The sequence below is a fragment of the Cyanistes caeruleus genome, chromosome 5 (assembly GCF_971803275.1).
Source record: "Cyanistes caeruleus chromosome 5, bCyaCae1.hap1.1, whole genome shotgun sequence".
Lineage (NCBI taxonomy): Eukaryota > Metazoa > Chordata > Aves > Passeriformes > Paridae > Cyanistes > Cyanistes caeruleus.
The window spans coordinates 83,158,801-83,186,196 of NC_141705.1; the positions used below are offsets into that span (position 1 = coordinate 83,158,801).

General features: G+C 43.4%; 2 protein-coding genes across 6 annotated transcripts in view; both read left to right on the plus strand.

Moving 5' to 3' along the window:
• LOC147653339 (extracellular matrix organizing protein FRAS1-like) overlaps positions 1-20,465 on the plus strand; it is a 34,333-nt gene extending 13,868 nt beyond the window's left edge. The window contains exons 2-9 of one of the 5 annotated variants that reach the window (XM_086890976.1): positions 12,974-13,746; positions 14,556-14,682; positions 16,074-16,288; positions 17,267-17,417; positions 17,722-17,829; positions 17,996-18,155; positions 18,485-18,606; positions 18,693-20,465. In XM_086890976.1, coding sequence (XP_086747102.1) covers positions 14,676-14,682; positions 16,074-16,288; positions 17,267-17,417; positions 17,722-17,829; positions 17,996-18,155; positions 18,485-18,606; positions 18,693-18,706 — 777 coding nt within the window. In that variant the 5' untranslated portion in view covers positions 12,974-13,746; positions 14,556-14,675 and the 3' untranslated portion in view covers positions 18,707-20,465. Of the gene's footprint in view, positions 1-12,774; positions 13,747-14,555; positions 14,683-16,073; positions 16,289-17,266; positions 17,418-17,721; positions 17,830-17,995; positions 18,156-18,484; positions 18,607-18,692 lie in introns of those variants that run through there. The other 4 variants (XM_086890974.1, XM_086890977.1, XM_086890973.1 and 1 more) reach the window with 4 other exon arrangements.
• On the plus strand, positions 18,838-20,465 carry LOC147653340 (extracellular matrix organizing protein FRAS1-like). The gene is made up of 4 exons (XM_086890456.1): positions 18,838-18,954; positions 19,163-19,363; positions 19,675-19,699; positions 19,825-20,465. Exons 1-4 carry the CDS (start codon positions 18,838-18,840, stop codon positions 19,929-19,931), a joined length of 450 nt encoding a protein of 149 aa, XP_086746582.1. The 3' UTR covers positions 19,932-20,465.
• Positions 20,466-27,396: the final 6,931 nt, after the last annotated feature.

Genomic DNA, 27,396 nt, shown 5'->3' on the forward strand with positions numbered 1-27,396 from the left:
TATCTAGACAAGCTGGTTAATATTCAATATGAAAAATATACGGATAGATGGTAATGTATTTTAATATCTGTTGTGCATTATATCTCTGTGTGTATAAATAAAGAAAATCAATATTATAGAAATAGATATTATAAATGTTTCAATCAAGGGAATTACTGGTTTTTATTTGGTTACAGGCATGGCCTTTAAATGAATAATATAGAAATGAAAATATACACATCTATAATAAAGAAATAGATATAGGGAGATATATATATATAGAGATAGAGCCATAAAAAAAAAGTAAATACAGATAATCTAAATCTAGAAAAGTCGATTAATATTCAGTATGAAAACTATATGGATAGATGCTAATATAATATATTTTAATATCAATTATGTCTGATATCTATGTGTATAGATAAAGAAGATCAATGTGATAGAAATAAATATTACAAATATTTAAATGTAGGGGCTTTTTGTTATTTATTTGGATAGGGGCATGGCTTATAAATGAATAATATAGAAATGAAAATATACACATCTATAAGAAAGAAATATATGTAGTGAGAGAGATAGATAGATAGATAGATAGATAGATAGATAGATAGATAGATAGATAGAGAAAGAGAGAGAGAGAGAGATAAAGAGATACAGCCATAGAAAAGAAATAAACACAAATTATCTATATCTAGACAAGCTGGTTAATATTCAATATGAAAAATATACGGATAGATGGTAATGTATTTTAATATCTGTTGTGCATTATATCTCTGTGTGTATAAATAAAGAAAATCAATATTATAGAAATAGATATTATAAATGTTTCAATCAAGGGAATTACTGGTTTTTATTTGGTTACAGGCATGGCCTTTAAATGAATAATATAGAAATGAAAATATACACATCTATAATAAAGAAATAGGTATAGGGAGATATATATATATAGAGAGAGAGAGAGCCATAAAAAATAAATAAATACTGATAATCTAAATCTAGAAAAGTCGATTAATATTCAGTATGAAAACTATATGGATAGATGCTAATATAATATATTTTAATATTTGTTATGTCTGATATCTCTGTGTATAGATAAAGAAGATCAATATGATAGAAATAAATATTACAAATATTTAAATGTAGGGGCTTTTTGTTTTTATTTGGATAGAGGCATGGCATTTAAATGAATAATATAGAAATGAAAATATACACATCTATAATAAAGAAATGAATGTAGGGAGATAGATAGATAGATAGATAGATAGATAGATAGAGCCATAAATAGAAATAAGTACCAGTAATCCAAATCTGGACAGGTAAATTAATAATCAGTATGAAAACTATACAGATAGATGGTAATGTACTTTAATATCTGTTATGCATTATATCTGTGTGTACAAATATAGAAGGTCAATATAATAGAAATAGCTATTAAAAACATCTAAAACAAGGGTTTAATTCTTTTTTGATTTGGTTAGAGGCTTAGAGGCAGGGCTTTTAAATGATTAATATAGAAATGAAAATATACACGTCTATAATAAAGAAATAAATATAGATAGATAGATAGATAGATAGATAGATAGAGATAGAGAGTTAGAGAGATAGATAGATAGATAGATAGATAGATAGATAGATAGATAGATAGAGAAAGAGAGAGTGAGATATAGCCATAAAAAAGATATAAACACAAATTATCTATATCTAGACGAGCTGGTTAATATTCAATATGAAAAATATACGGATAGATGGTAATGTATTTTAATATCTGTTGTGCATTATATCTCTGTGTGTATAAATAAAGAAAATCAATATTATAGAAATCGATATTATAAATCTTTCAATCAAGGGAATTACTGGTTTTTATTTGGTTACAGGCATGGCATTTTAATGAATAATATAGAATTGAAAATATACACATCTATAATAAAGAAATAGGTATAGGGAGATATATATATAGAGAGCCATAAAAAAGAAGTAAATACAGATAATCTAAATCTAGAAAAGTCGATTAATATTCAGTATGAAAACTATATGGATAGATGCTAATATAATATATTTTAATATGAGTTATGTTTGATATCTATGTGTATAGATAAAGAAGATCAATATGATAGAAATAAATATTACAAATATTTCAATGTAGGGTCTTTTTGATTTTTATTTGGATAGAGGCAAGGCATTTAAATGAATAATATAGAAATGAAAATATTCACATCTATAATAAAGGAATGTATATAGGGTGATAGATTGGGAGATATATAGATAGGGAGATAGATAGATAGATAGATAGAGCCATAAATAGAAATAAGTACCAGTAATCCAAATCTGGACAGGTAAATTAATAATCAGTATGAAAACTATACAGATAGATGGTAATGTATTTTAATATCTGTTATGCATTATATCTGTGTGTACAAATATAGAAGGTCAATATAATAGAAATAGATATTAAAAACATTTAAAACAAGTTTTTAATTGTTTTTTGATTTGGTTAGAGGCTTAGAGGCAGGGCTTTTAAATGATTAATATAGAAATGAAAATATACACGTCTATAATAAAGAAATAAATATAGGGAGATAGATAGATAGATAGATAGATAGATAGATAGATAGATAGATAGAGAGATAGAGAGAAAGAGAGATAGAGAGATACAGCCATAAAAAAGAAATAAACACAAATTATCTATATCTAGACAAGCTGGTTAATATTCAATATGAAAAATATACGGATAGATGGTAATGTATTTTAATATCTGTTGTGCATTATATCTCTGTGTGTATAAATAAAGAAAATCAATATTATAGAAATAGATATTATAAATGTTTCAATCAAGGGAATTACTGGTTTTTATTTGGTTACAGGCATGGCCTTTAAATGAATAATATAGAAATGAAAATATACACATCTATAATAAAGAAATAGATATAGGGAGATATATATATAGAGAGAGATAGAGCCATAAAAAAGAAGTAAATACAGATAATCTAAATCTAGAAAAGTCGATTAATATTCAGTATGAAAACTATATGGATAGATGCTCATATAATTTATTTTAATATCAATTATGTCTGATATCTCTGTGTATAGATAAAGAAGATCAATATGATAGAAATAGATATTACAAATATTTAAATGTAGGGGCTTTTTGTTATTTATTTGGATAGGGGCATGGCTTATAAATGAATAATATAGAAATGAAAATATACACATCTATAAGAAAGAAATATATGTAGTGAGAGAGATAGATAGATAGATAGATAGATAGAGAGATAGATAGATAGATAGATAGATAGATAGATAGATAGATAGATAGATAGATAGATAGAAAAAGAGAGAGAGAGAGAGATAAAGAGATACAGCCATAGAAAAGAAATAAACACAAATTATCTATATCTAGACAAGCTGGTTAATATTCAATATGAAAAATATACGGATAGATGGTAATGTATTTTAATATCTGTTGTGCATTATATCTCTGTGTGTATAAATAAAGAAAATCAATATTATAGAAATAGATATTATAAATCTTTCAATCAAGGGAATTACTGGTTTTTATTTGGTTACAGGCATGGCATTTAAATGAATAATATAAAAATAGAAATATACACATCTATAATAAAGAAATAGATATAGGGAGATATATATAGAGAGAGAGAGAGAGCCATAAAAAAGAAGTAAATACAGATAATCTAAATCTAGAAAAGTCGATTAATATTCAGTATGAAAACTATATGGATAGATGCTAATATAATATATTTTAATATGAGTTATGTTTGATATCTATGTGTATAGATAAAGAAGATCAATATGATAGAAATAAATATTACAAAAATTTAAATGTAGGGTCCTTTTGTTATTTATTTGGATAGAGGCATGGCATATAAATGAATAATATAGAAATGAAAATGTACACATCTATAATAAAGAAATAAATATAGGGAGATAGATAGATAGATAGATAGATAGATAGATAGATAGATAGATAGAAAAAGAGAGATAGAGATAGAGAGATATAGCCATAAAAAAGAAATAAACACAAATTATCTATATCTAGACAAGCTGGTTAATATTCAATATGAAAAATATACGGATAGATGGTAATGTATTTTAATATCTGTTGTGCATTATATCTCTGTGTGTATAAATAAAGAAAATCAATATTATAGAAAGAGATATTATAAATCTTTCAATCAAAGGAATTACTGGTTTTTATTTGGTTACAGGCATGGCATTTAAATGAATAATATAGAAATGAAAATATACACATCTATTATAGGGAGATATATATATATAGAGGGAGAGAGAGAGCCATAAAAAAGAAATAAATACAGAAAATATACACATCTATAATAAAGAAATAGGTATAGGGAGATATATATATATAGAGAGAGAGAGAGCCATAAAAAATAAATAAATACTGATAATCTAAATCTAGAAAAGTCGATTAATATTCGGTATGAAAACTATATGGATAGATGCTAATATAATATATTTTAATATTTGTTATGTCTGATATCTCTGTGTATAGATAAAGAAGATCAATATGATAGAAATAAATATTACAAATATTTAAATGTAGGGGCTTTTTGTTTTTATTTGGATAGAGGCATGGCATTTAAATGAATAATATAGAAATGAAAATATACACATCTATAATAAAGAAATGAATGTAGGGAGATAGATAGATAGATAGATAGATAGATAGATAGATAGAGCTATAAATAGAAATAAATACCAGTAATCCAAATCTGGACAGGTAAATTAATAATCAGTATGAAAACTATACAGATAGATGGTAATGTACTTTAATATCTGTTATGCATTATATCTGTGTGTACAAATATAGAAGGTCAATATAATAGAAATAGCTATTAAAAACATCTAAAACAAGGGTTTAATTCTTTTTTGATTTGGTTAGAGGCTTAGAGGCAGGGCTTTTAAATGATTAATATAGAAATGAAAATATACACGTCTATAATAAAGAAATAAATATAGATAGATAGATAGATAGATAGATAGATAGATAGATAGAGATAGAGAGTTAGAGAGATAGATAGATAGATAGATAGATAGATAGATAGATAGATAGATAGATAGAGAAAGAGAGAGTGAGATATAGCCATAAAAAAGAAATAAACACAAATTTTCTATATCTAGACGAGCTGGTTAATATTCAATATGAAAAATATACGGATAGATGGTAATGTATTTTAATATCTGTTGTGCATTATATCTCTGTGTGTATAAATAAAGAAAATCAATATTATAGAAATCGATATTATAAATCTTTCAATCAAAGGAATTACTGGTTTTTTTTTGGTTACAGGCATGGCATTTTAATGAATAATATAGAATTGAAAATATACACATCTATAATAAAGAAATAGGTATAGGGAGATATATATATAGAGAGCCATAAAAAAGAAGTAAATACAGATAATCTAAATCTAGAAAAGTCGATTAATATTCAGTATGAAAACTATATGGATAGATGCTAATATAATATATTTTAATATGAGTTATGTTTGATATCTATGTGTATAGATAAAGAAGATCAATATGATAGAAATAAATATTACAAATATTTCAATGTAGGGTCTTTTTGATTTTTATTTGGATAGAGGCAAGGCATTTAAATGAATAATATAGAAATGAAAATATTCACATCTATAATAAAGGAATGTATATAGGGTGATAGATTGGGAGATATATAGATAGGGAGATAGATAGATAGATAGATAGAGCCATAAATAGAAATAAGTACCAGTAATCCAAATCTGGACAGGTAAATTAATAATCAGTATGAAAACTATACAGATAGATGGTAATGTACTTTAATATCTGTTATGCATTATATCTGTGTGTACAAATATAGAAGGTCAATATAATAGAAATAGCTATTAAAAACATCTAAAACAAGGGTTTAATTCTTTTTTGATTTGGTTAGAGGCTTAGAGGCAGGGCTTTTAAATGATTAATATAGAAATGAAAATATACACGTCAATAATAAAGAAATAAATATAGGGAGATAGATAGATAGATAGATAGATAGATAGATAGATAGATAGATAGAGAGAAAGAGAGATAGAGAGATACAGCCATAAAAAAGAAATAAACACAAATTATCTATATCTAGACAAGCTGGTTAATATTCAATATGAAAAATATACGGATAGATGGTAATGTATTTTAATATCTGTTGTGCATTATATCTCTGTGTGTATAAATAAAGAAAATCAATATTATAGAAATAGATATTATAAATGTTTCAATCAAGGGAATTACTGGTTTTTATTTGGTTACAGGCATGGCCTTTAAATGAATAATATAGAAATGAAAATATACATATCTATAATAAAGAAATAGATATAGGGAGATATATATATAGAGAGAGATAGAGCCATAAAAAAGAAGTAAATACAGATAATCTAAATCTAGAAAAGTCGATTAATATTCAGTATAAAAACTATATGGATAGATGCTAATATAATTTATTTTAATATCAATTATGTCTGATATCTCTGTGTATAGATAAAGAAGATCAATATGATAGAAATAGATATTACAAATATTTAAATGTAGGGGCTTTTTGTTATTTATTTGGACAGGGGCATGGCTTATAAATGAATAATATAGAAATGAAAATATACACATCTATAAGAAAGAAATATATGTAGTGAGAGAGATAGATAGATAGATAGATAGATAGATAGATAGATAGATAGATAGAGAAAGAGAGAGAGAGAGAGATAAAGAGATACAGCCATAGAAAAGAAATAAACACAAATTATCTATATCTAGACAAGCTGGTTAATATTCAATATGAAAAATATACGGATAGATGGTAATGTATTTTAATATCTGTTGTGCATTATATCTCTGTGTGTATAAATAAAGAAAATCAATATTATAGAAATAGATATTATAAATGTTTCAATCAAGGGAATTACTGGTTTTTATTTGGTTACAGGCATGGCCTTTAAATGAATAATATAGAAATGAAAATATACACATCTATAATAAAGAAATAGATATAGGGAGATATATATATATAGAGATAGAGCCATAAAAAAAAAGTAAATACAGATAATCTAAATCTAGAAAAGTCGATTAATATTCAGTATGAAAACTATATGGATAGATGCTAATATAATATATTTTAATATCAATTATGTCTGATATCTATGTGTATAGATAAAGAAGATCAATGTGATAGAAATAAATATTACAAATATTTAAATGTAGGGGCTTTTTGTTATTTATTTGGATAGGGGCATGGCTTATAAATGAATAATATAGAAATGAAAATATACACATCTATAAGAAAGAAATATATGTAGTGAGAGAGATAGATAGATAGATAGATAGATAGATAGATAGATAGAGAAAGAGAGAGAGAGAGAGATAAAGAGATACAGCCATAGAAAAGAAATAAACACAAATTATCTATATCTAGACAAGCTGGTTAATATTCAATATGAAAAATATACGGATAGATGGTAATGTATTTTAATATCTGTTGTGCATTATATCTCTGTGTGTATAAATAAAGAAAATCAATATTATAGAAATAGATATTATAAATCTTTCAATCAAGGGAATTACTGGTTTTTATTTGGTTACAGGCATGGCATTTAAATGAATAATATAAAAATGAAAATATACACATCTATAATAAAGAAATAGATATAGGGAGATATATATAGAGAGAGAGAGAGAGCCATAAAAAAGAAGTAAATACAGATAATCTAAATCTAGAAAAGTCGATTAATATTCAGTATGAAAACTATATGGATAGATGCTAATATAATATATTTTAATATGAGTTATGTTTGATATCTATGTGTATAGATAAAGAAGATCAATATGATAGAAATAAATATTACAAAAATTTAAATGTAGGGTCCTTTTGTTATTTATTTGGATAGAGGCATGGCATATAAATGAATAATATAGAAATGAAAATGTACACATCTATAATAAAGAAATAAATATAGGGAGATAGATAGATAGATAGATAGATAGATAGATAGATAGATAGATAGAAAAAGAGAGATAGAGATAGAGAGATATAGCCATAAAAAAGAAATAAACACAAATTATCTATATCTAGACAAGCTGGTTAATATTCAATATGAAAAATATACGGATAGATGGTAATGTATTTTAATATCTGTTGTGCATTATATCTCTGTGTGTATAAATAAAGAAAATCAATATTATAGAAATCAATATTATAAATCTTTCAATCAAAGGAATTACTGGTTTTTATTTGGTTACAGGCATGGCATTTTAATGAATAATATAGAATTGAAAATATACACATCTATAATAAAGAAATAGGTATAGGGAGATATATATATAGAGAGCCATAAAAAAGAAGTAAATACAGATAATCTAAATCTAGAAAAGTCGATTAATATTCAGTATGAAAACTATATGGATAGATGCTAATATAATATATTTTAATATGAGTTATGTTTGATATCTATGTGTATAGATAAAGAAGATCAATATGATAGAAATAAATATTACAAATATTTCAATGTAGGGTCTTTTTGATTTTTATTTGGATAGAGGCAAGGCATTTAAATGAATAATATAGAAATGAAAATATTCACATCTATAATAAAGGAATGTATATAGGGTGATAGATTGGGAGATATATAGATAGGGAGATAGATAGATAGATAGATAGAGCCATAAATAGAAATAAGTACCAGTAATCCAAATCTGGACAGGTAAATTAATAATCAGTATGAAAACTATACAGATAGATGGTAATGTACTTTAATATCTGTTATGCATTATATCTGTGTGTACAAATATAGAAGGTCAATATAATAGAAATAGCTATTAAAAACATCTAAAACAAGGGTTTAATTCTTTTTTGATTTGGTTAGAGGCTTAGAGGCAGGGCTTTTAAATGATTAATATAGAAATGAAAATATACACGTCTATAATAAAGAAATAAATATAGGGAGATAGATAGATAGATAGATAGATAGATAGATAGATAGAGAGAAAGAGAGATAGAGAGATACAGCCATAAAAAAGAAATAAACACAAATTATCTATATCTAGACAAGCTGGTTAATATTCAATATGAAAAATATACGGATAGATGGTAATGTATTTTAATATCTGTTGTGCATTATATCTCTGTGTGTATAAATAAAGAAAATCAATATTATAGAAATAGATATTATAAATGTTTCAATCAAGGGAATTACTGGTTTTTATTTGGTTACAGGCATGGCCTTTAAATGAATAATATAGAAATGAAAATATACACATCTATAATAAAGAAATAGATATAGGGAGATATATATATAGAGAGAGATAGAGCCATAAAAAAGAAGTAAATACAGATAATCTAAATCTAGAAAAGTCGATTAATATTCAGTATAAAAACTATATGGATAGATGCTAATATAATTTATTTTAATATCAATTATGTCTGATATCTCTGTGTATAGATAAAGAAGATCAATATGATAGAAATAGATATTACAAATATTTAAATGTAGGGGCTTTTTGTTATTTATTTGGACAGGGGCATGGCTTATAAATGAATAATATAGAAATGAAAATATACACATCTATAAGAAAGAAATATATGTAGTGAGAGAGATAGATAGATAGATAGATAGATAGATAGATAGATAGAGAAAGAGAGAGAGAGAGAGATAAAGAGATACAGCCATAGAAAAGAAATAAACACAAATTATCTATATCTAGACAAGCTGGTTAATATTCAATATGAAAAATATACGGATAGATGGTAATGTATTTTAATATCTGTTGTGCATTATATCTCTGTGTGTATAAATAAAGAAAATCAATATTATCGAAATAGATATTATAAATCTTTCAATCAAGGGAATTACTGGTTTTTATTTGGTTACAGGCATGGCATTTAAATGAATAATATAAAAATGAAAATATACACATCTATAATAAAGAAATAGATATAGGGAGATATATATATAGAGAGAGAGAGAGAGAGCCATAAAAAAGAAGTAAATACAGATAATCTAAATCTAGAAAAGTCGATTAATATTCAGTATGAAAACTATATGGATAGATGCTAATATAATATATTTTAATATGAGTTATGTTTGATATCTATGTGTATAGATAAAGAAGATCAATATGATAGAAATAAATATTACAAATATTTAAATGTAGGGTCCTTTTGTTATTTTTTTGGATAGATGCATGGCATATAAATGAATAATATAGAAATCAAAATATACACATCTATAATAAAGAAATGTATATAGGGTGATAGATCGGGAGATAGATAGATAGGGAGATAGATAGATAGATAGATAGATAGATAGATAGATAGATAGATAGATAGATAGATAGATAGATAGATAGATTGATAGATAGATAGAGCCATAAAAGAAGAATTAAATACCAGTAATCCAAATCTGGACAAGTAAATTAATGATCAGTATGAAAACTATATAGATAGATTGTAATGTACATTAATATCTGTTATGCATTGTATCTGTGTGTATAAATATAGAAGATCAATATTTTAGAAAAATATATTAATTTTTTTAAACAAGGGGCTTTTCTTTTTTTATTTAATTAAAGGCATGGCATTTAAATGAATAATATAGAAATGAAAATATACACATCTATAAGAAAGAAATATATGTAGTGAGATAGATAGATAGATAGATAGATAGATAAATAGATAGATAGATAGATAGATAGAGAGAAAGAGAGATAGAGAGATACAGCCATAAAAAAGAAATAAACACAAATTATCTATATCTAGACAAGCTGGTTAATATTCAATATGAAAAATATACGGATAGATGGTAATGTATTTTAATATCTGTAGTGCATTATATCTCTGTGTGTATAAATAAAGAAAATCAATATTATAGAAAGAGATATTATAAATCCTTCAATCAAGGGAATTACTGGTTTTTATTTGGTTACAGGCATGGCATTTAAGTGAATAATATAGAAATGACAATATACATATCTATAATAAAGAAATAGATATAGGGAGATATATATATATATAGAGATAGAGCCATAAAAAAAAAGTAAATACAGATAATCTAAATCTAGAAAAGTCGATTAATATTCAGTATGAAAACTATATGGATAGATGCTAATATAATATATTTTAATATTAGTTATGTCTGATTTCTATGTGTATAGATAAAGAAGATCAATATGATAGAAATAAATATTACAAATATTTAAATGTAGGGGCTTTTTGTTTTTTATTTGGATAGAGGCATGGCATTTAAATGATTAATATAGAAATGAAAATATACACGTCTATAATAAAGAAATAAATATAGGGAGATAGATAGATAGATAGATAGATAGATAGATAGATAGATAGATAGAGAGAAAGAGAGAGAGAAAGAGAGAGAGAGAGATATAGAGATACAGCCATAAAAAAGAAATAAACACCAATTATCTATATCTAGACAAGCTGGTTAATATTCAATATGAAAAATATACGAATAGATGGTAATGTATTTTAATATCTGTTGTGCATTATATCTCTGTGTGTATAAATAAAGAAAATCAATATTATAGAAATAGGTATTTTAAATCTTTCAATCAAGGGAATTACTGGTTTTTATTTGGTTACAGGCATGGCATTTAAGTGAATAATATAGAAATGAAAATATACACATCTATAATAAAGAAATAGATATAGGGAGATATAGAGACAGGGAGAGAGAGAGCCATAAAAAATAAATAAGTACAGATAATCTAAATCTAGAAAAGTCGATTAATATTCAGTATGAAAACTATATGGATAGATGCTAATATAATATATTTTAATATTAGTTATGTCTGATTTCTATGTGTATAGATAAAGAAGATCAATATGATAGAAATAAATATTACAAATATTTAAATGTAGGGGCTTTTTGTTTTTTATTTGGATAGAGGCATGGCATTTAAATGAATAATATAGAAATGAAAATATACACATCTATAATAAAGAAATAAATATAGGGAGATAGATAGATAGATAGATAGATAGATAGATAGATAGATAGATAGATAGAGCCATAAAAAAGAAATAAATACCAGTAATCCAAAGCTGGACAAGTTAATTAATGATCAGTATGAAAGCTATACAGATAGATATACAGATAGGTAATGTACTTTAATATCTGTTATGCATTATATCTGTTCGTACAAATATAGAAAATCAGTATAATAGAAATAGATATTAAAAACATTTAAAACAAGGGTTTAATTGTTTTTTGATTTGGTTAGAGGCTTAGAGGCAGGGCTTTTAAATGATTAATATAGAAATGAAAATATACAGGTCTATAATAAAGGAATAAATATAGGGAGATATATCTATATGTAATTTTAAATAAAAACCAAAAAAAACCAAGTAATCTAAAACTAGACAAGTAGATTAATATTCAATTTGAAAAATATATGGATAGACGTTCATATATTTTTATATTGATTATGCATTATATCTATGTGTATAAATATAGCTCAATTTGATAGAAATAAATATTAATTACATTTAAGTGAAGGGGTATTTTGTTTTTTATTTGGTTAGAGGCAGGGCTTGCTAAGTTTCGATGGGGGGTGGGTTTTGGGGCGTTCCTCGGAGAAGAGTTTTTGGAAGGGGGTTGCACACGTGGTTTCTGGCCTCGCTTCTCTGCACGTGCAGGGGCGCCCCCCCGCCCGCCCCGGGCTGAGCTGTGCGGCAGTGCTGCCGCCGTGTGGGCACAGAGCGGTACTGCAGCTGTGCGCCGAGGCGGGCGGGGCCGGGCCGAGCGGGGGCCGAGCAGGGCCGAGCCGATCCGAAGCGGAGGGGGCCGAACCGAGCCGAAGTGGGACGGAAAGAGCCGAGCCGAAGCAGGACGGAAAGAGCCGAGCCGAGCCGAGCCGAGCAGCGTCGGGTCCCCCCCCACTCCGGAGCCGGCCGGGAGGACCCCGGCAGAGGCGTTGGCTCCAATGCCTGCCGCCGCAGGTGCGGCCGCCGCCCAGCTACGGAGCCGCTGCGCCCCGCCGCCATCGTCCTCGCCCCGGGAAAGGCGGCGGACAATCGGGCGGAGTGCTCGGAGTCGGTCGGCGTCGGCAGGTTTTTCGTTCAGGCAAGTAAGTTAGACAGACGCGTTGAGAGCAGCGGGGGCCTTAATCTTGCCTCAACAAAGATGGCCGCGCAGCCGGAAGTGGCTTCAGCCACAACAAAGATGGCGGCGAGGAAGGGCGGAAGTGACGTCGCGCCACGCACAAGATGGCTGCCCGGTCGTGGCCGGCTTGACCTCCCAAGGATGGCGGCCAAAAAGGCGGGAAAATGGAAGGACCCCCGGGCGGTGGGTGCGTGCGATTTACTGCCTGACAAACACCCCGGCGCCGACGCCGCTCCGGCGCAATTTTCCGCGGCTTTTCCGGCCGTGCGGACACGGGCTGTGCGCTTGGCGGCGCCGGGGCCGGGCGCCAGCAGGTCGGGCGCCGACAGGCAGCGGTGAAGACGCCTCTCTCTGCCGGGGTCCTTGCCGCGGCCGCGTTCTGGGGCTTCTGGCACTCGCGACGACCCGTACCTCGCCGCCGCTGCTCTCGCTCCGTTCTCTCCCCCTCGGCCCCCCCCCGTGAAATGGCGGAAACCCCAATGGCATCGGGACCCAACGGTCGCTCCCCGGCCCCGGGACCGAAGCAGCCCGAGGAGGCGGCTGCTCTGTGTGTCGGAACGGTGAGAGCGGGGGCCGGGGCTGGGGCAGCTTATCAACCGAGTATATATTTGTAAGTATAAAGATGATCAAAATAGATATTAAAAAATATTGAAGAAAAAGGGGCTGCTTGGTTTTTATTTAGTTAGAGGCAGGGCTTTTAGATAAATAGGAAAAATACAAATAAATAAAATATTGAAAGAATGAATATATAAAGAAAAATATATACAAATCTATATATCTATAAATATATAGAGAAAAAAATATATATATATATGTAGGCGTAAAAATAAGTAATAGAAATATATACATATATGTTGATTTATAATCTATAATATGATTTCTGTACGTATAGATGGCAATATGATATCTTTTAGGATATGTTATGTGTTTTGTATATCAAGAAGGTATATAAATATGATAAAAAATATATATTAAAATATTTTTAAATACCGTTTAAGATAAAGGGACTGTTTGGTTTTTATTAGGTTAGCTTCGGGGCTTTTAAATAAATACAACAAAAATAAAAACATAGAAATGTATATTAAGTATATAAAGATATAGACGTATGTGCAACCAGAAAAGTAAAGAAATAGAAGTAATGCCAATATATACAAACAGATTTATATTTAATAGATATGTTATATATATTGATTTTATATATGTATTATATACATAATGAATATATATCATTAAAATGTATGGAATATATTTAATATATAATAACATACGTATACACGTTAAAATAATATATTTTGATACTTTATATATTGCTTGTCATATATAAATGAATATAGTATATAAATTTAAACATGTGTGGTGGAAATAGATGTTAATTTGTATTTTTTTTTTATTTTCATTGTTTTGGTATGTTTCTCGGAGGCAATCCTCCCCTTGCAGCTGCTGACAGCACGGAAAAGCTGTGTGCTTCGTGGTGTCTATTGCCCAGCTGGCAACGATTCCCTTGTGTTTGGTGCATTAAGTCACACCCAGCTGTGTGGGATGGCAGGTGAGCACATTGCCCGACCCTTTTAGCTTTTCTGGCTCAGGCACAACTTCCTTTCCTTTTGGATATGGAAAACAGGGAAGAGAGGGTAGTGTGACATTAGCACTAATTTCTAGCAGATTTTTAACTGCCCCTGATGCTCGTTCATCTTTGCAGTGTGGGTTTTCATGCTGACAAATCCTCTGCTTTGCCTTCTGCTCACAGTCAGCTAGGCCCTTTATTGAACAGATTTATCTGCTACAAGGCTACGCAGAAGGATGGAAAGGAGGAACACAGGGGGGAAAAAAAATAGATTCAAGGCATAGAGAAGGTAGCTGGTTTATTTGTATGACATGTAGCTTTTTTAGGATGTTTTGTTCTTTATATGGCGTTAATTTCAAAGAGAAGCCTGTGAACTTTGTGTTCCCCTTTTGGGGCTGGTTCTGGGGTAAGGGGGAAACACGAGGCCTAAGCACCTCTGGCTTATCTGTCCAAGGATCTGCCTCAGTTGTGGCTCCCATCCTTCTGAAGGACTCTTCAGCGCAGTGAGTTACCTTCTATAACTATTCATTGTTGTATTGTTGTTGTGAGACCTCATTGCTGGGTGAGAGGACCAGGGGAAATGAAAGGCTGTATGCCACTGTTACTTCATCACTGAATTCTTGCACTCTGTTAAAATCAAAACAAAAGGGATTTACACTGTCAGAAACACTTAACTGTAAGTTAAGGTAAAGGTCACAGTGCTAAAACCTAAGAGCAGATAGGGTTGAGCTCCTTTGTCTTCCCTCTCCGGCAGCTTTTGTGACTCCTGCCTCCAAGGTATCATCAGCTATCCCCTGGATCTTGCAGTGGAAGAGATGCTGAACCACCAGCTGTTCCATATTCTACACCATGTGTCTTTTTACCATGCTCCTCTGAGAAGCATCTCTCCCGTCTCTGTTTCTTTGCAGACCAGAAGGGATAAACTGGGATTCCTTTGTTCTTTTGCCTGTTAATAAAAAGGCCGCTTGTGGCTGTGTGCAGTGGCAACTGCATCACAGAATCTTAGAGGTGATTATTCACAGGTTAAGGAAATAATTCCTTTTTTTGTCACTGCTGCACTGAATTTCATAGGCGTGTCTGTGGCTTGATGCCTAAGATATTTAAAGCAGGTTTTATTCTTACAGGGGTTTTGCACACTAAAGTGTCTGCCCAGGTTTTGTTTCCAAAAGTGAGGTATAGTGCTGGGTGTTTAATTTGGTATGTTACTTGTTCTGTTGTGTAAATAACTGCAGCTCCCTCCCTGTGCCTGTGTATTGCAGGGGCAAGCGAGCGCTGGTTATAAAGGTGGTGATAATTAGGAAACAAGGCCTCCATTCTTGGTCTCAGGCTGTTTCAAATGGGGAGGGATCAGTGTCCTGACTTCTCTCCCTCAGAGGCAGGGTTCCTAGACGAGGTGACCCAGGACAGCTTCGTGCTGGGCCCGGGCTACGACCGCCCCTACCAGCTGGAGCCCGCGGTGAGGGAGCCCAAGAGCATCCAGCTGTACCAGCACCTCAACCTCAAGAGCTGCATCTGGACCTTCGACGCTTATTACGACATGACCGAGTTAACTGATGTCTGTGGGGGCTCTGTCACCGCTGACTTCCAGGTGAGAGGCCCATCCAGAGCTCTCCAGGTATCCCAGATCTCTCTCAGTTCTCAGGCACAGCTCTGCCGTGTGTGGAGCTGCTGCTCTGCCCTGCACAGGTGGAGCGTGGCTTTCCCCCCACCCTCACCTGGAAGAAAACAGTGCTGTGTGCATTTATTTCATTTATTTTCCATTTCATTCATTTTCCATTTATTTTATTCTCTAAATCTTCAGAGTGCCAGGAAAATACTGGTTTCTTTTAATGTAGGGCCGTACTGGAAATACAAAACGTTCTCAGCTGGGCTCCCTTTTATAAGTTTGACTGTGTTCTCGGCCAATAGAAATGAGCAGAGGCGGCTCAGGCCATGCTCCACAACATGGGATATTTTGGCTCATTCCCTAATTAAGAGACCAGAAGCCAAAAATGTTCCTCTAGAAACGAGTGGCTTTCCCTGTTTGGGGTGTCTCACTGTCCTCTCCTGGCTGCGTTATCCACGTGCAGCCCACTCCATCTCCCCCAGGCTCTCCCATTAAATTGCTTGGACCAGCATCATCTCTCTTAATTCCTGCCAGCCTGGAACTAGTTCATGAAGTTTCCTTTTATAGCTCCAATTGTTTGCACAAACCCAGAGGAGCCGCCTGGCCGGAGAAACTGCCCAGTGGAGCATGTGGAGCCTGGCCCCAGCCAGGCTGGAACATCTCCCCGAATTCTCCAGGGCCTGCAAAGTACAGCTGCACTCTGCAGATAATAAATGGAGAGCTCTGGGAGGCCTGAGCAAGCAGAATTGCTCATTTTTAATTCACAGCCTTGGAAATCAGGGGGGTTTTGAGGTGAAATTGTGCCCAGAGTTCCTTTGTCCCATGGTCCCAGGGAGCCTTAGCACTGCCCCCGCATTACAACGCCGGTTTGTCTGAGGTACCTGCACGTAAAGAACGTCCAGAGTCACCTCTGACTTCACTGCAAGGCGCATAACCCCCTTTCTGGGGTTTTATTGCCAGGCAAGGGACTCTGCTCAGTCCTTCCTGACAGTCCACGTCCCTCTCTACGTGTCCTACATCTGTGTGACGGCACCGAGGGGCTGGGCTTCCCCGGAGCACCGCAGCGAGATGGAGTTCTCCTTCTTCTACGACACCGTTCTCTGGAGGACAGGTGAGCCTGAGGCGCTCCAAGGGCTATGGAAGAAGTGGTTCCTTCATGTTTTCCCCTTAGCTCCTGCACTGCCCCCAGAGTCCTGAGGGAGCGGGGAACTCGGAATATTGCCTTCCTCTGTGCTTGCGGGGGGCTTAGGCAGCCGGTGGCTGACGGAGGGAGCGTGCAGCTGGCTCACTGGAGGCTGATCCCAGCTGAACCCTGCCTTGTGGAGGTGTCCCAAGCGCTTCTGGGGCTGGCAGAGCCCAGCAGAGGAGAGCGAGGGTGCTGTGTGGGCTCCCAGTGGCGCTTGCTGTCCTTGCAGGGATCCAGACGGACAGCGCGCTCTCGGCCTGCCTGCAGATAATCCCCATCTACATCCGCGAGGACGGCCGGCCGGTCATCGAGTTCAAGACGCAGGCCAAGTTCAGAGGTGAGGGCAGCGATCCTGGCAGGGACACAGAGCAGGGTCACACAGAGCTCTGCTCTGACGGCACAGGCAGCGGAACGAGTCCCCGTCCCCGCCGGGAGCCCCTCTGCCCCTGCGAGGTGGGGCCTCTCCGCGCTCTGCCTCCCGTCACCTCCTTGTCCTCCCCCAGGGCTGTTTGTCATGGAGCACCACAGCCTGCCAGGTGTCAGGTCCTCTTTGGTAACTCCAGAGCACCTGGGAGGCATCGAATTTGCCCTGCAGCTGCTGTGGAGCGCTCAGACTTTTGATTCTCCCTACCAGCTCTGGAGAGCAACCAGCTCCTACAACAGGTGAGGGCTGGGGGTGCAGTCCCCTCCAGCAGCTTCCCCCACAGCAGCACGTTCTCCCTGGCACCCCTCCAGCAGCCACGCCAGCAATAGCACGGAATGCTCAGGAGCTTGGTCAGAGCTGGAGCACCGTTGTACTGCGAGAAAAATCAGCTCAGCCTCTTGGAAAGGAATGTTTCCAGCAGTGCGGCCTGTGGATAGACTGATCCCAGAGTCACACTTGTCCCTCGGGGACTGCTGGATGACATTGCTGGGGCAAGGGAGAGGTGCTGCCCTGGGTGAAGGGCTTTGAGCTGTGCTTGGTGGCTGCAGGGTCTTCTGTCTGTTCCCAGGAAGGATTACTCTGGAGGATACACCATCTTCCTGATGCCCTGCACGGTGCAGCTCACGCCGCCGTGGGCAGAGCCTGGAGCCAAGCCCCTGCCCTGCCCTGCCCGGCTCACGCTCCCGAGCGGTAAGAGGGCAGGAGGGCAGGCTCGGCCCCTTTGGGGTGCACACCCGTCCAAACTCATCTCCCCTTTGTTTCCTTCCTTGTCCCAGTTGCAGGTTTTTGATCCCGATCGCCTTCCGGCAGACAAACCGCCCACTTCCAGTTGTTTACTCCCTGAACACAGAGTTTCAGCTCTGTAACAACGAGAAGGTTTTTCTAATGGACCCCACCAAATCGGAAAGGTCTCTGGCAGAAATGGATTACAAGGGGGCTTTATCCAAGGGTAGGATTTACCTCTCCTCTTCTGCCTGTGCCCAGCATTTCTGCTTTCACAGCTTCCATTCCCTGGAGAGGAAAGGGCAGAACCCACGTGTAGCTTTGCCTCTTCTACAGCAGTAATTGACATCTTACAGCCCTGTGAAAGAACAGCGTGCTCTGGCACCGCGTTTTGTCACTCCCACACACCGAGCCCTTCCCAAACAACCCCAACCCTTCTGAACACGGACACTTGGCTCTGGCAGCGTTTTCCTGCTTGGGAAATTTCACCTGCCCCTCTTTGTCCCGACCTCCCCCCGGGCAGATCCTGTACCGGCGCGTGCTCTGGCCCCCCGAACAAAACCTCAACGCCGCTTACAAGCTGCAGCTGGAGAAGGTCTACCTGTGCACAGGCAGGGCTGGCCACGTGCCCCTCTTCGACCCCACGGGCACCGTCTACAACCAGGGGCCCCAGTACGGCTGCATCCAGCCCCACAAGTACCTGAAGCACCGATTCCTCCTCCTGGTGAGTGCTCTGCTCCTGCTTCTTCCCGTTTGGGATTTGCTCTGGCAACCGGCAGGCGGTGGCTGCAAAGGGATGAGGAAGGGAGCCCGTGGGGGATGTTTTGTGCTGCTGCTGCTGCTGCTGCCAGCTGTGAACACCAGATCAGTTTTCCCCCACCCTTTGAGTGTGTTCCTCAATCGGTGCCCACGTGTACGTGTGGAGATGGGGCATTCGGACTAGATCCCTGACACAGGTGTTTGGTGGGGCTCTGGCTTCCAGCCTCCCTTGGGAAAGCAGACAGCATCCCTCACCACACTTCTCTGACTTTCCAGCACCGAAACCAGACAGAAGTGACGGGTAAGTATTTCCACGCTGTGCCTTTTGACTCTGCCCACTTTGCTTCCCAGCTGTCCGAGTTCCACTCGGTGAGCAGCATGCCCGGAGTTGATGGATTTACTCTCAAGGTGGATGCTCTCTACCAGGTATGGAGTACCCAGTGCTTTTGGTAGCCCAAAATGGACTCCTCTGTCCAGGACCTCCCGAACACTTGGTGAATTGTAGACTCTGGGCCTTCACACTTCACCTCTGATACAAGAAATGAAGATGAGGATGTTAGTCCCGTAATTTCATTTTTTTTTTCCCCTGAGGCACTCATGAGAAAGCTCTTTAAAAACACTTTATTCGTGTTCCTGAAGGAATTAATGCCATTGCAAAGGCAGGACACCTCGCTGGGTGGTGCGTGCTCCCGAGGAGCTCCCCTTGAACAGCGAGGTGGAGCTGCCCCGGGGCGCCCCGAAGGCGGCGGGCGGCCGCTGCTGCACCGTCAGGAACCTTCATCCACCGAGGGACAGCGGCGGCCTCTGCAAGGGCCAGGGCCAGGGAAGTGAAGCAGGTGCACTTGCAAGTCATACGGGTATTTTTTTAGTCTGGTGAGGAGGGGCAGCTGTCAATTCCCCCTGCTCCCGTCTTAGCGACTGCACCGCCGCCCTTCCTCCGTGCTGCTCCAGCTCTCCCGGGCTTAACTGGGCAGGGTGGCGAAGGCATCTGCCACCCCCGTGAGCCAGCCGAGGAGCAGCCGGGTTCCTCGTTGGCCTCCGGAAGAGAGTAAAGCTAAAATACAAAACCCGCTGTGATCGGGGTGTCCCTTCTTGCGCCGCCCCGCCGGTCTCCCTCATTCCCCTGGGGCGCGGCGGGCCGGAGCCCCACGGAGCTGCTGCGCCGGGGAAGGGAAGGAGGGAGACGCGGGCGCCCAGCTCGGCTCGGGCCCCGCCGCGGCCTCGGGGCCGGCGGAGCGGGGGGCCCGGGCCGGGAGCGCTCCGGGGCTGCGGGACCGGCCGGGCCCAGGCGGGGGCGCCGCGTCCGAACCGGGACCCGCAGCGCTCCCGCAGCCGGCGCCGCCCTCCCGCCGCGATGCCGAGCCCGGGACCGAGCCCGATCCGCCCCACGGGGGAGAGGCGGCACCGCCCGGGACCGCAGGGCGGACACCCGCAGGACCCGAACCCCCGCATCCCGGCTCCGGCTGTGGGCTCCGTCACCCGCTTTCGGTCAGCCCCGTCCCGGCATCGCGGCAGGAGGGGGGAGTCGAGTCCCGGCGAGGGAGTGCCCAGTCCCCCCGGCCTTGTCTCAACCCCAATCCGGCCGTGCTCCGCCGCCCCCGAGACCCGCCACCCGGGGCCGGCCGGGGGAGAGGCGGCACCGCTCCGCCGGCGGACACCGGCAGGACTCTGCCCCGCGGCAGACCCCGTCCCGAGCCGCGGCCCCGCCGCAGCGCGCAGGGCTCGGAGCGGAGCCCGCCGGGAGCAGCCCCCGGGCCGGGGCTCGCCCGGCGCCGAGCGAGAGTCCCGGGCCGCATGAGGAGCGGGGCCACGGGGCACAGCCCGAGCGCGCCTAGGAACTGCCGGGGGGTCCCGGGCGGCGCCGCCTCTCCGTCATCGAGGCGGCATCGGCCTCGGGTCCGGGATCGGTTCCGGGTCCGGGATGGCGGCGGCGATTCCCGCCGCGGGGCCCCCGTGTGGGCCCGGGACCCCGCAGGGCGCCCTCTGGCGGACGCGGAGCGCCCGGTGCGAGCGCGCCGCCCCCGGCGGCCCCGGGACAGCGGCACGAGGGGGGCGAGGCCAAGGAGGGGCGGGGCCGGCTCAGGGGCGGGGGCACGGAGCGCGTGCGCAGCTCGGGACAGCAGAGCGCGTGCGCGGCGCGGGGCCGCCTCAGGTGTGCGGGGCGGGGCCGGCACAGGTGCGAGGGGGGGGACCGAGGCCACTTAAACACCGGAAGGGCGGCGGCCGCCATTTTCTCCGGGAGGAGCCGGCTGCGGCCGCTCCGGTGAGGCGCTTCTCTCTTTTCTGCTTTTATCTCTCCATTCTGCTTTTATCTCTCCTTCCTGCTTTTATCTCTTCTCTCTGTCTCTTCTCTCTCCTCTGCTTTTATCTCTCCTCTCTGCTTCTTTCTCCTCTCCGCTTTTATCTTTCCTCTCCGCTTTTATCTTTCCTCTCTGCTTTTACCTCTCCGCTTTTATCTCTCCTTTCTCTGCTTCTTTCTCCTCTCTGCTTCTTTCTCCTCTCTGCTTTTATCTCCTCTCTGCTTTTCTCTTCTTTCTGCTTTTCTCTCCTCTCCGTTTCTCTCCTTTCTCTGCTTTTATCTTTCCTTTCTCTGTTTTTCTCTCTCCTTTCTGCTTTTATCTCTCCTTTCTCAGCTTCTCTCCCCTCTCTCCTTCTCTGTTTTTCTCTCTCCTCTCTGCATTTGTCTCTCTCCTCTGCTTTTATCTCTCCTTTCTGCTTTTATCTCTCCATTCTGCTTTTATCTCTTCTCTCTATCTCTTCTCTCCACTCTGCTTTTATCTCTCCACTCTGCTTTTATCTCTTCTCTCTCTCTCTTCTCTCTCCTCTGCTTTTATCTCTCCTTTCTCTGCTTCTTTCTCCTTTCTGCTTTTATCTCTCCTCTCTGCTTTTATCTCTTCTCTCTATCTCTTCTCTCTCCTCTGCTTTTATATCTCCTTTCTCTGCTTCTTTCTCCTCTCTGCTTTTATCTCTACTTTCTCTGCTTTTATATCTCCTTTCTGCTTTTATCTCTCCTTTCTCTGCTTTTATATCTCCTTTCTGCTTTTATCTCTCCTTTCTCAGCTTCTCTCCCCTCTCTCCTTCTCTGTTTTTCTCTCTCCTCTCTGCTTTTATCTCTCCTTTCTGTTTTTCTCTCCTCTCCTTCTCTCTCCCGTCTCCTTCTCTCCCCTCTCTGCTGTTCTCCCCCGTCTCCCCTCGCACCGCCCGCCCCCCCCTGCCCCCGCCTCTGTTCCTGCTCTGTTCCCTTACAAACCCTGACTCCTGTCTCTGTTCTTCCTTCTCCTTCTCCCTCCATCCTCCCGCCCGTCCCGACCCTGCAGCCTCCCGTTATCCTCGCCTGTGCCCGCTCTTACCCTCCCTGTCCCCCTTCTCCTTCCTCTCTCGTCCTTATCCTTTCCCTCTCTTCCTCATCCTCCTTCTCTCTTCCTCACCCTCCTTCTCTCATCCTTATCCTCCTTCTCTCGTCCTTATCCTTTCCCTCTCTTCCTCATCCTCCTCCTCTCTTCCTTTTCATCCTTCTCTCGTCCTTATCCTTTCCCTCTCTTCCTCATCCTCCTTCTCTCGTCCTTATCCTTTCCCTCTCTTCCTCATCCTCCTTCTCTCGTCCTTATCCTTTCCCTCTCTTCCTTATCCTTTCCCTCTCTTCCTCATCCTTTCCCTCTCTCGTCCTTATCCTCCTTCTCTCTGTCCCTTTCTGTCTTCCCCCGCAGCCGCGGGGCTCGGGGCGCCGGATAATAAAGCCCCGAGGGCCGGAGCCGGCGCCCCCGGCGGGAATCCCCTCACGGGGCCGGAGCCCGCGGTGCGGGTCCCCCCACGCACAACACGGCCCCACACTGCCGGGTGTCCCCACATCACACTGGGGGCTCCCGGGGGGCTTAGGGTGGGCCCCCTCCTCCGGAGGGGTCTGGGGTGGGGTAGCGAGGGTTGGGGGGCTGCGGGGGGGATTGGGATGGGGGGGTTTGGGAAGGGCCCCCTCGTTAGGAGGGGGTCCCGGGTGGGGGGGGAGGGTTAGGGGGGGTTTAGGGTGGGCCCCCTCCTCTGGAGGGGGTCCTGGGGGGGGTGGGGGGGGGGGTTTGGGAAGGGCCCCCTCGTTAGGAGGGGGTCCCGGGGTGGGTTGGGGGGGGGGTTTGGGAAGGGCCCCCTCGTTAGGAGGGGGTCCCGGGTGGGGGGTGGGTTAGGGAGGGCCCCCTCCGGAGGAGGGGGTCCCGGGGAGGGGCGGGGGGCGGGGCCCCCTCCGGAGGGGGGGGCCCGGGGTGGGGGGGGCTGGGGGGCTCCGCCCCCTAAGCCCCTCCCACTTCAGGCCCTCCCCTCCGGAGGGGGCTCCGCCACCCGGCCCCTCCCCGGGACCCCCTCCTCCGGACCGGGGCCCGGGGGGGGAGGGGGGGCGGGGTGGGTGGGGGGGGCAGCAGGAGGGGTCACGTCACTCTGCACCACAATCGCACATTTGTGTCAAACGACAGCACTCCCCCTCCTATTCCCCCCCACCCCGCCCCCCCTCCCCCCCCGGGCCCCGGTCCGGAGGAGGGGGTCCCGGGGAGGGGCCGGGTGGCGGAGCCCCCTCCGGAGGGGAGGGCCTGAAGTGGGAGGGGCTTAGGGGGCAGAGCCCCCCAGCCCCCCCCACCCCGGGCCCCCCCCTCCGGAGGGGGCCCCGCCCCCCGCCCCTCCCCGGGACCCCCTCCTCCGGAGGGGGCCCTCCCTAACCCACCCCCCACCCGGGACCCCCTCCTAACGAGGGGGCCCTTCCCAAACCCCCCTCCCCACCCACCCCAGGACCCCCTCCTAACGAGGGGGCCCTTCCCAAACCCCCCCACCCCCCCCAGGACCCCCTCCAGAGGAGGGGGCCCATCCTAAACCCCCCCTAACCCACCCGGGACCCCCTCCTAACGAGGGGGCCCTTCCCAAACCCCCCCATCCCAATCCCCCCCGCAGCCCCCCAACCCTCGCTACCCCACCCCAGACCCCTCCGGAGGAGGGGGCCCACCCTAAGCCCCCCGGGAGCCCCCAGTGTGATGTGGGGACACCCGGCAGTGTGGGGCCGTGTTGTGCGTGGGGGGACCCGCACCGCGGGCTCCGGCCCCGTGAGGGGATTCCCGCCGGGGGCGCCGGCTCCGGCCCTCGGGGCTTTATTATCCGGCGCCCCGAGCCCCGCGGCTGCGGGGGAAGACAGAAAGGGACAGAGAGAAGGAGGATAAGGACGAGAGAGGGAAAGGATGAGAAAGAGAGGGAAAGGATAAGGAAGAGAGGGAAAGGATAAAGACGAGAGAAGGGGGATGAGGAAGAGAGGGAAAGGATAAGGACGAGAGAAGGAGGGTGAGGAAGAGAGAAGGAGGATGAGGAAGAGAGGGAAAGGATGAGGAAGAGAGGGAAAGGATAAGGAAGAGAGGGAAAGGATAAAGACGAGAGAAGGAGGATGAGGAAGAGAGTGAAAGGATAAGGACGAGAGAAAGAGGATAAGGACGAGAGAAGGAGGGTGAGGAAGAGAGAAGGAGGATGAGGAAGAGAGGGAAAGGATAAGGACGAGAGAAAGAGGATAAGGACGAGAGAAGGAGGGTGAGGAAGAGAGAAGGAGGATGAGGAAGAGAGGGAAAGGATAAGGACGAGAGAGGAAGGAGAAGGGGGACAGGGAGGGTAAGAGCGGGCACAGGCGAGGATAACGGGAGGCTGCAGGGTCGGGACGGGCGGGAGGATGGAGGGAGAAGGAGAAGGAAGAACAGAGACAGGAGTCAGGGTTTGTAAGGGAACAGAGCAGGAACAGAGGCGGGGGCAGGGGGGGGCGGGCGGTGCGAGGGGAGACGGGGGAGAACAGCAGAGAGGGGAGAGAAGGAGACGGGAGAGAGAAGGAGAGGAGAGAAAAACAGAGAGGAGAGATAAAAGCAGAGAGGAGAGACAAATGCAGAGAGGAGAGAGAAAAACAGAGAAGGAGACAGGGGAGAGAAGCTGAGAAAGGAGAGATAAAAGCAGAAAGGAGAGAGAAAAACAGAGAAAGGAAAGATAAAAGCAGAGAAAGGAGAGAAGCGGAGAGGAGAGAAAAGCAGAAAGAAGAGAAAAGCAGAGAGGAGATAAAAGCAGAGAGGAGAAAGAAGCAGAGAGGAGAAAGAAGCAGAGAAAGGAGAGATAAAAGCGGAGAGGTAAAAGCAGAGAGGAAAGATAAAAGCGGAGAGGAAAGATAAAAGCGGAGAGGAGAAAGAAGCAGAGAGGAGAGATAAAAGCAGAGGAGAGAGAAGAGACAGAGAGAAGAGATAAAAGCAGGAAGGAGAGATAAAAGCAGAATGGAGAGATAAAAGCAGAAAAGAGAGAAGCGCCTCACCGGAGCGGCCGCAGCCGGCTCCTCCCGGAGAAAATGGCGGCCGCCGCCCTTCCGGTGTTTAAGTGGCCTCGGTCCCCCCCCTCGCACCTGTGCCGGCCCCGCCCCGCACACCTGAGGCGGCCCCGCGCCGCGCACGCGCTCTGCTGTCCCGAGCTGCGCACGCGCTCCGTGCCCCCGCCCCTGAGCCGGCCCCGCCCCTCCTTGGCCTCGCCCCCCTCGTGCCGCTGTCCCGGGGCCGCCGGGGGCGGCGCGCTCGCACCGGGCGCTCCGCGTCCGCCAGAGGGCGCCCTGCGGGGTCCCGGGCCCACACGGGGGCCCCGCGGCGGGAATCGCCGCCGCCATCCCGGACCCGGAACCGATCCCGGACCCGAGGCCGATGCCGCCTCGATGACGGAGAGGCGGCGCCGCCCGGGACCCCCCGGCAGTTCCTAGGCGCGCTCGGGCTGTGCCCCGTGGCCCCGCTCCTCATGCGGCCCGGGACTCTCGCTCGGCGCCGGGCGAGCCCCGGCCCGGGGGCTGCTCCCGGCGGGCTCCGCTCCGAGCCCTGCGCGCTGCGGCGGGGCCGCGGCTCGGGACGGGGTCTGCCGCGGGGCAGAGTCCTGCCGGTGTCCGCCGGCGGAGCGGTGCCGCCTCTCCCCCGGCCGGCCCCGGGTGGCGGGTCTCGGGGGCGGCGGAGCACGGCCGGATTGGGGTTGAGACAAGGCCGGGGGGACTGGGCACTCCCTCGCCGGGACTCGACTCCCCCCTCCTGCCGCGATGCCGGGACGGGGCTGACCGAAAGCGGGTGACGGAGCCCACAGCCGGAGCCGGGATGCGGGGGTTCGGGTCCTGCGGGTGTCCGCCCTGCGGTCCCGGGCGGTGCCGCCTCTCCCCCGTGGGGCGGATCGGGCTCGGTCCCGGGCTCGGCATCGCGGCGGGAGGGCGGCGCCGGCTGCGGGAGCGCTGCGGGTCCCGGTTCGGACGCGGCGCCCCCGCCTGGGCCCGGCCGGTCCCGCAGCCCCGGAGCGCTCCCGGCCCGGGCCCCCCGCTCCGCCGGCCCCGAGGCCGCGGCGGGGCCCGAGCCGAGCTGGGCGCCCGCGTCTCCCTCCTTCCCTTCCCCGGCGCAGCAGCTCCGTGGGGCTCCGGCCCGCCGCGCCCCAGGGGAATGAGGGAGACCGGCGGGGCGGCGCAAGAAGGGACACCCCGATCACAGCGGGTTTTGTATTTTAGCTTTACTCTCTTCCGGAGGCCAACGAGGAACCCGGCTGCTCCTTGGCTGGCTCACGGGGGTGGCAGATGCCTTCGCCACCCTGCCCAGTTAAGCCCGGGAGAGCTGGAGCAGCACGGAGGAAGGGCGGCGGTGCAGTCGCTAAGACGGGAGCAGGGGGAATTGACAGCTGCCCCTCCTCACCAGACTAAAAAAATACCCGTATGACTTGCAAGTGCACCTGCTTCACTTCCCTGCCCTGGCCCTGGCAGAGGCCGCCGCTGTCCCTCGGTGGATGAAGGTTCCTGACGGTGCAGCAGCGGCCGCCCGCCGCCTTCGGGGCGCCCCGGGGCAGCTCCACCTCGCTGTTCAAGGGAAGCTCCTCGGGAGCACGCACCACCCAGCGAGGTGTCCTGCCTTTGCAATGGCATTAATTCCTTCAGGAACACGAATAAAGTGTTTTTAAAGAGCTTTCTCATGAGTGCCTCAGGGGAAAAAAAAAATGAAA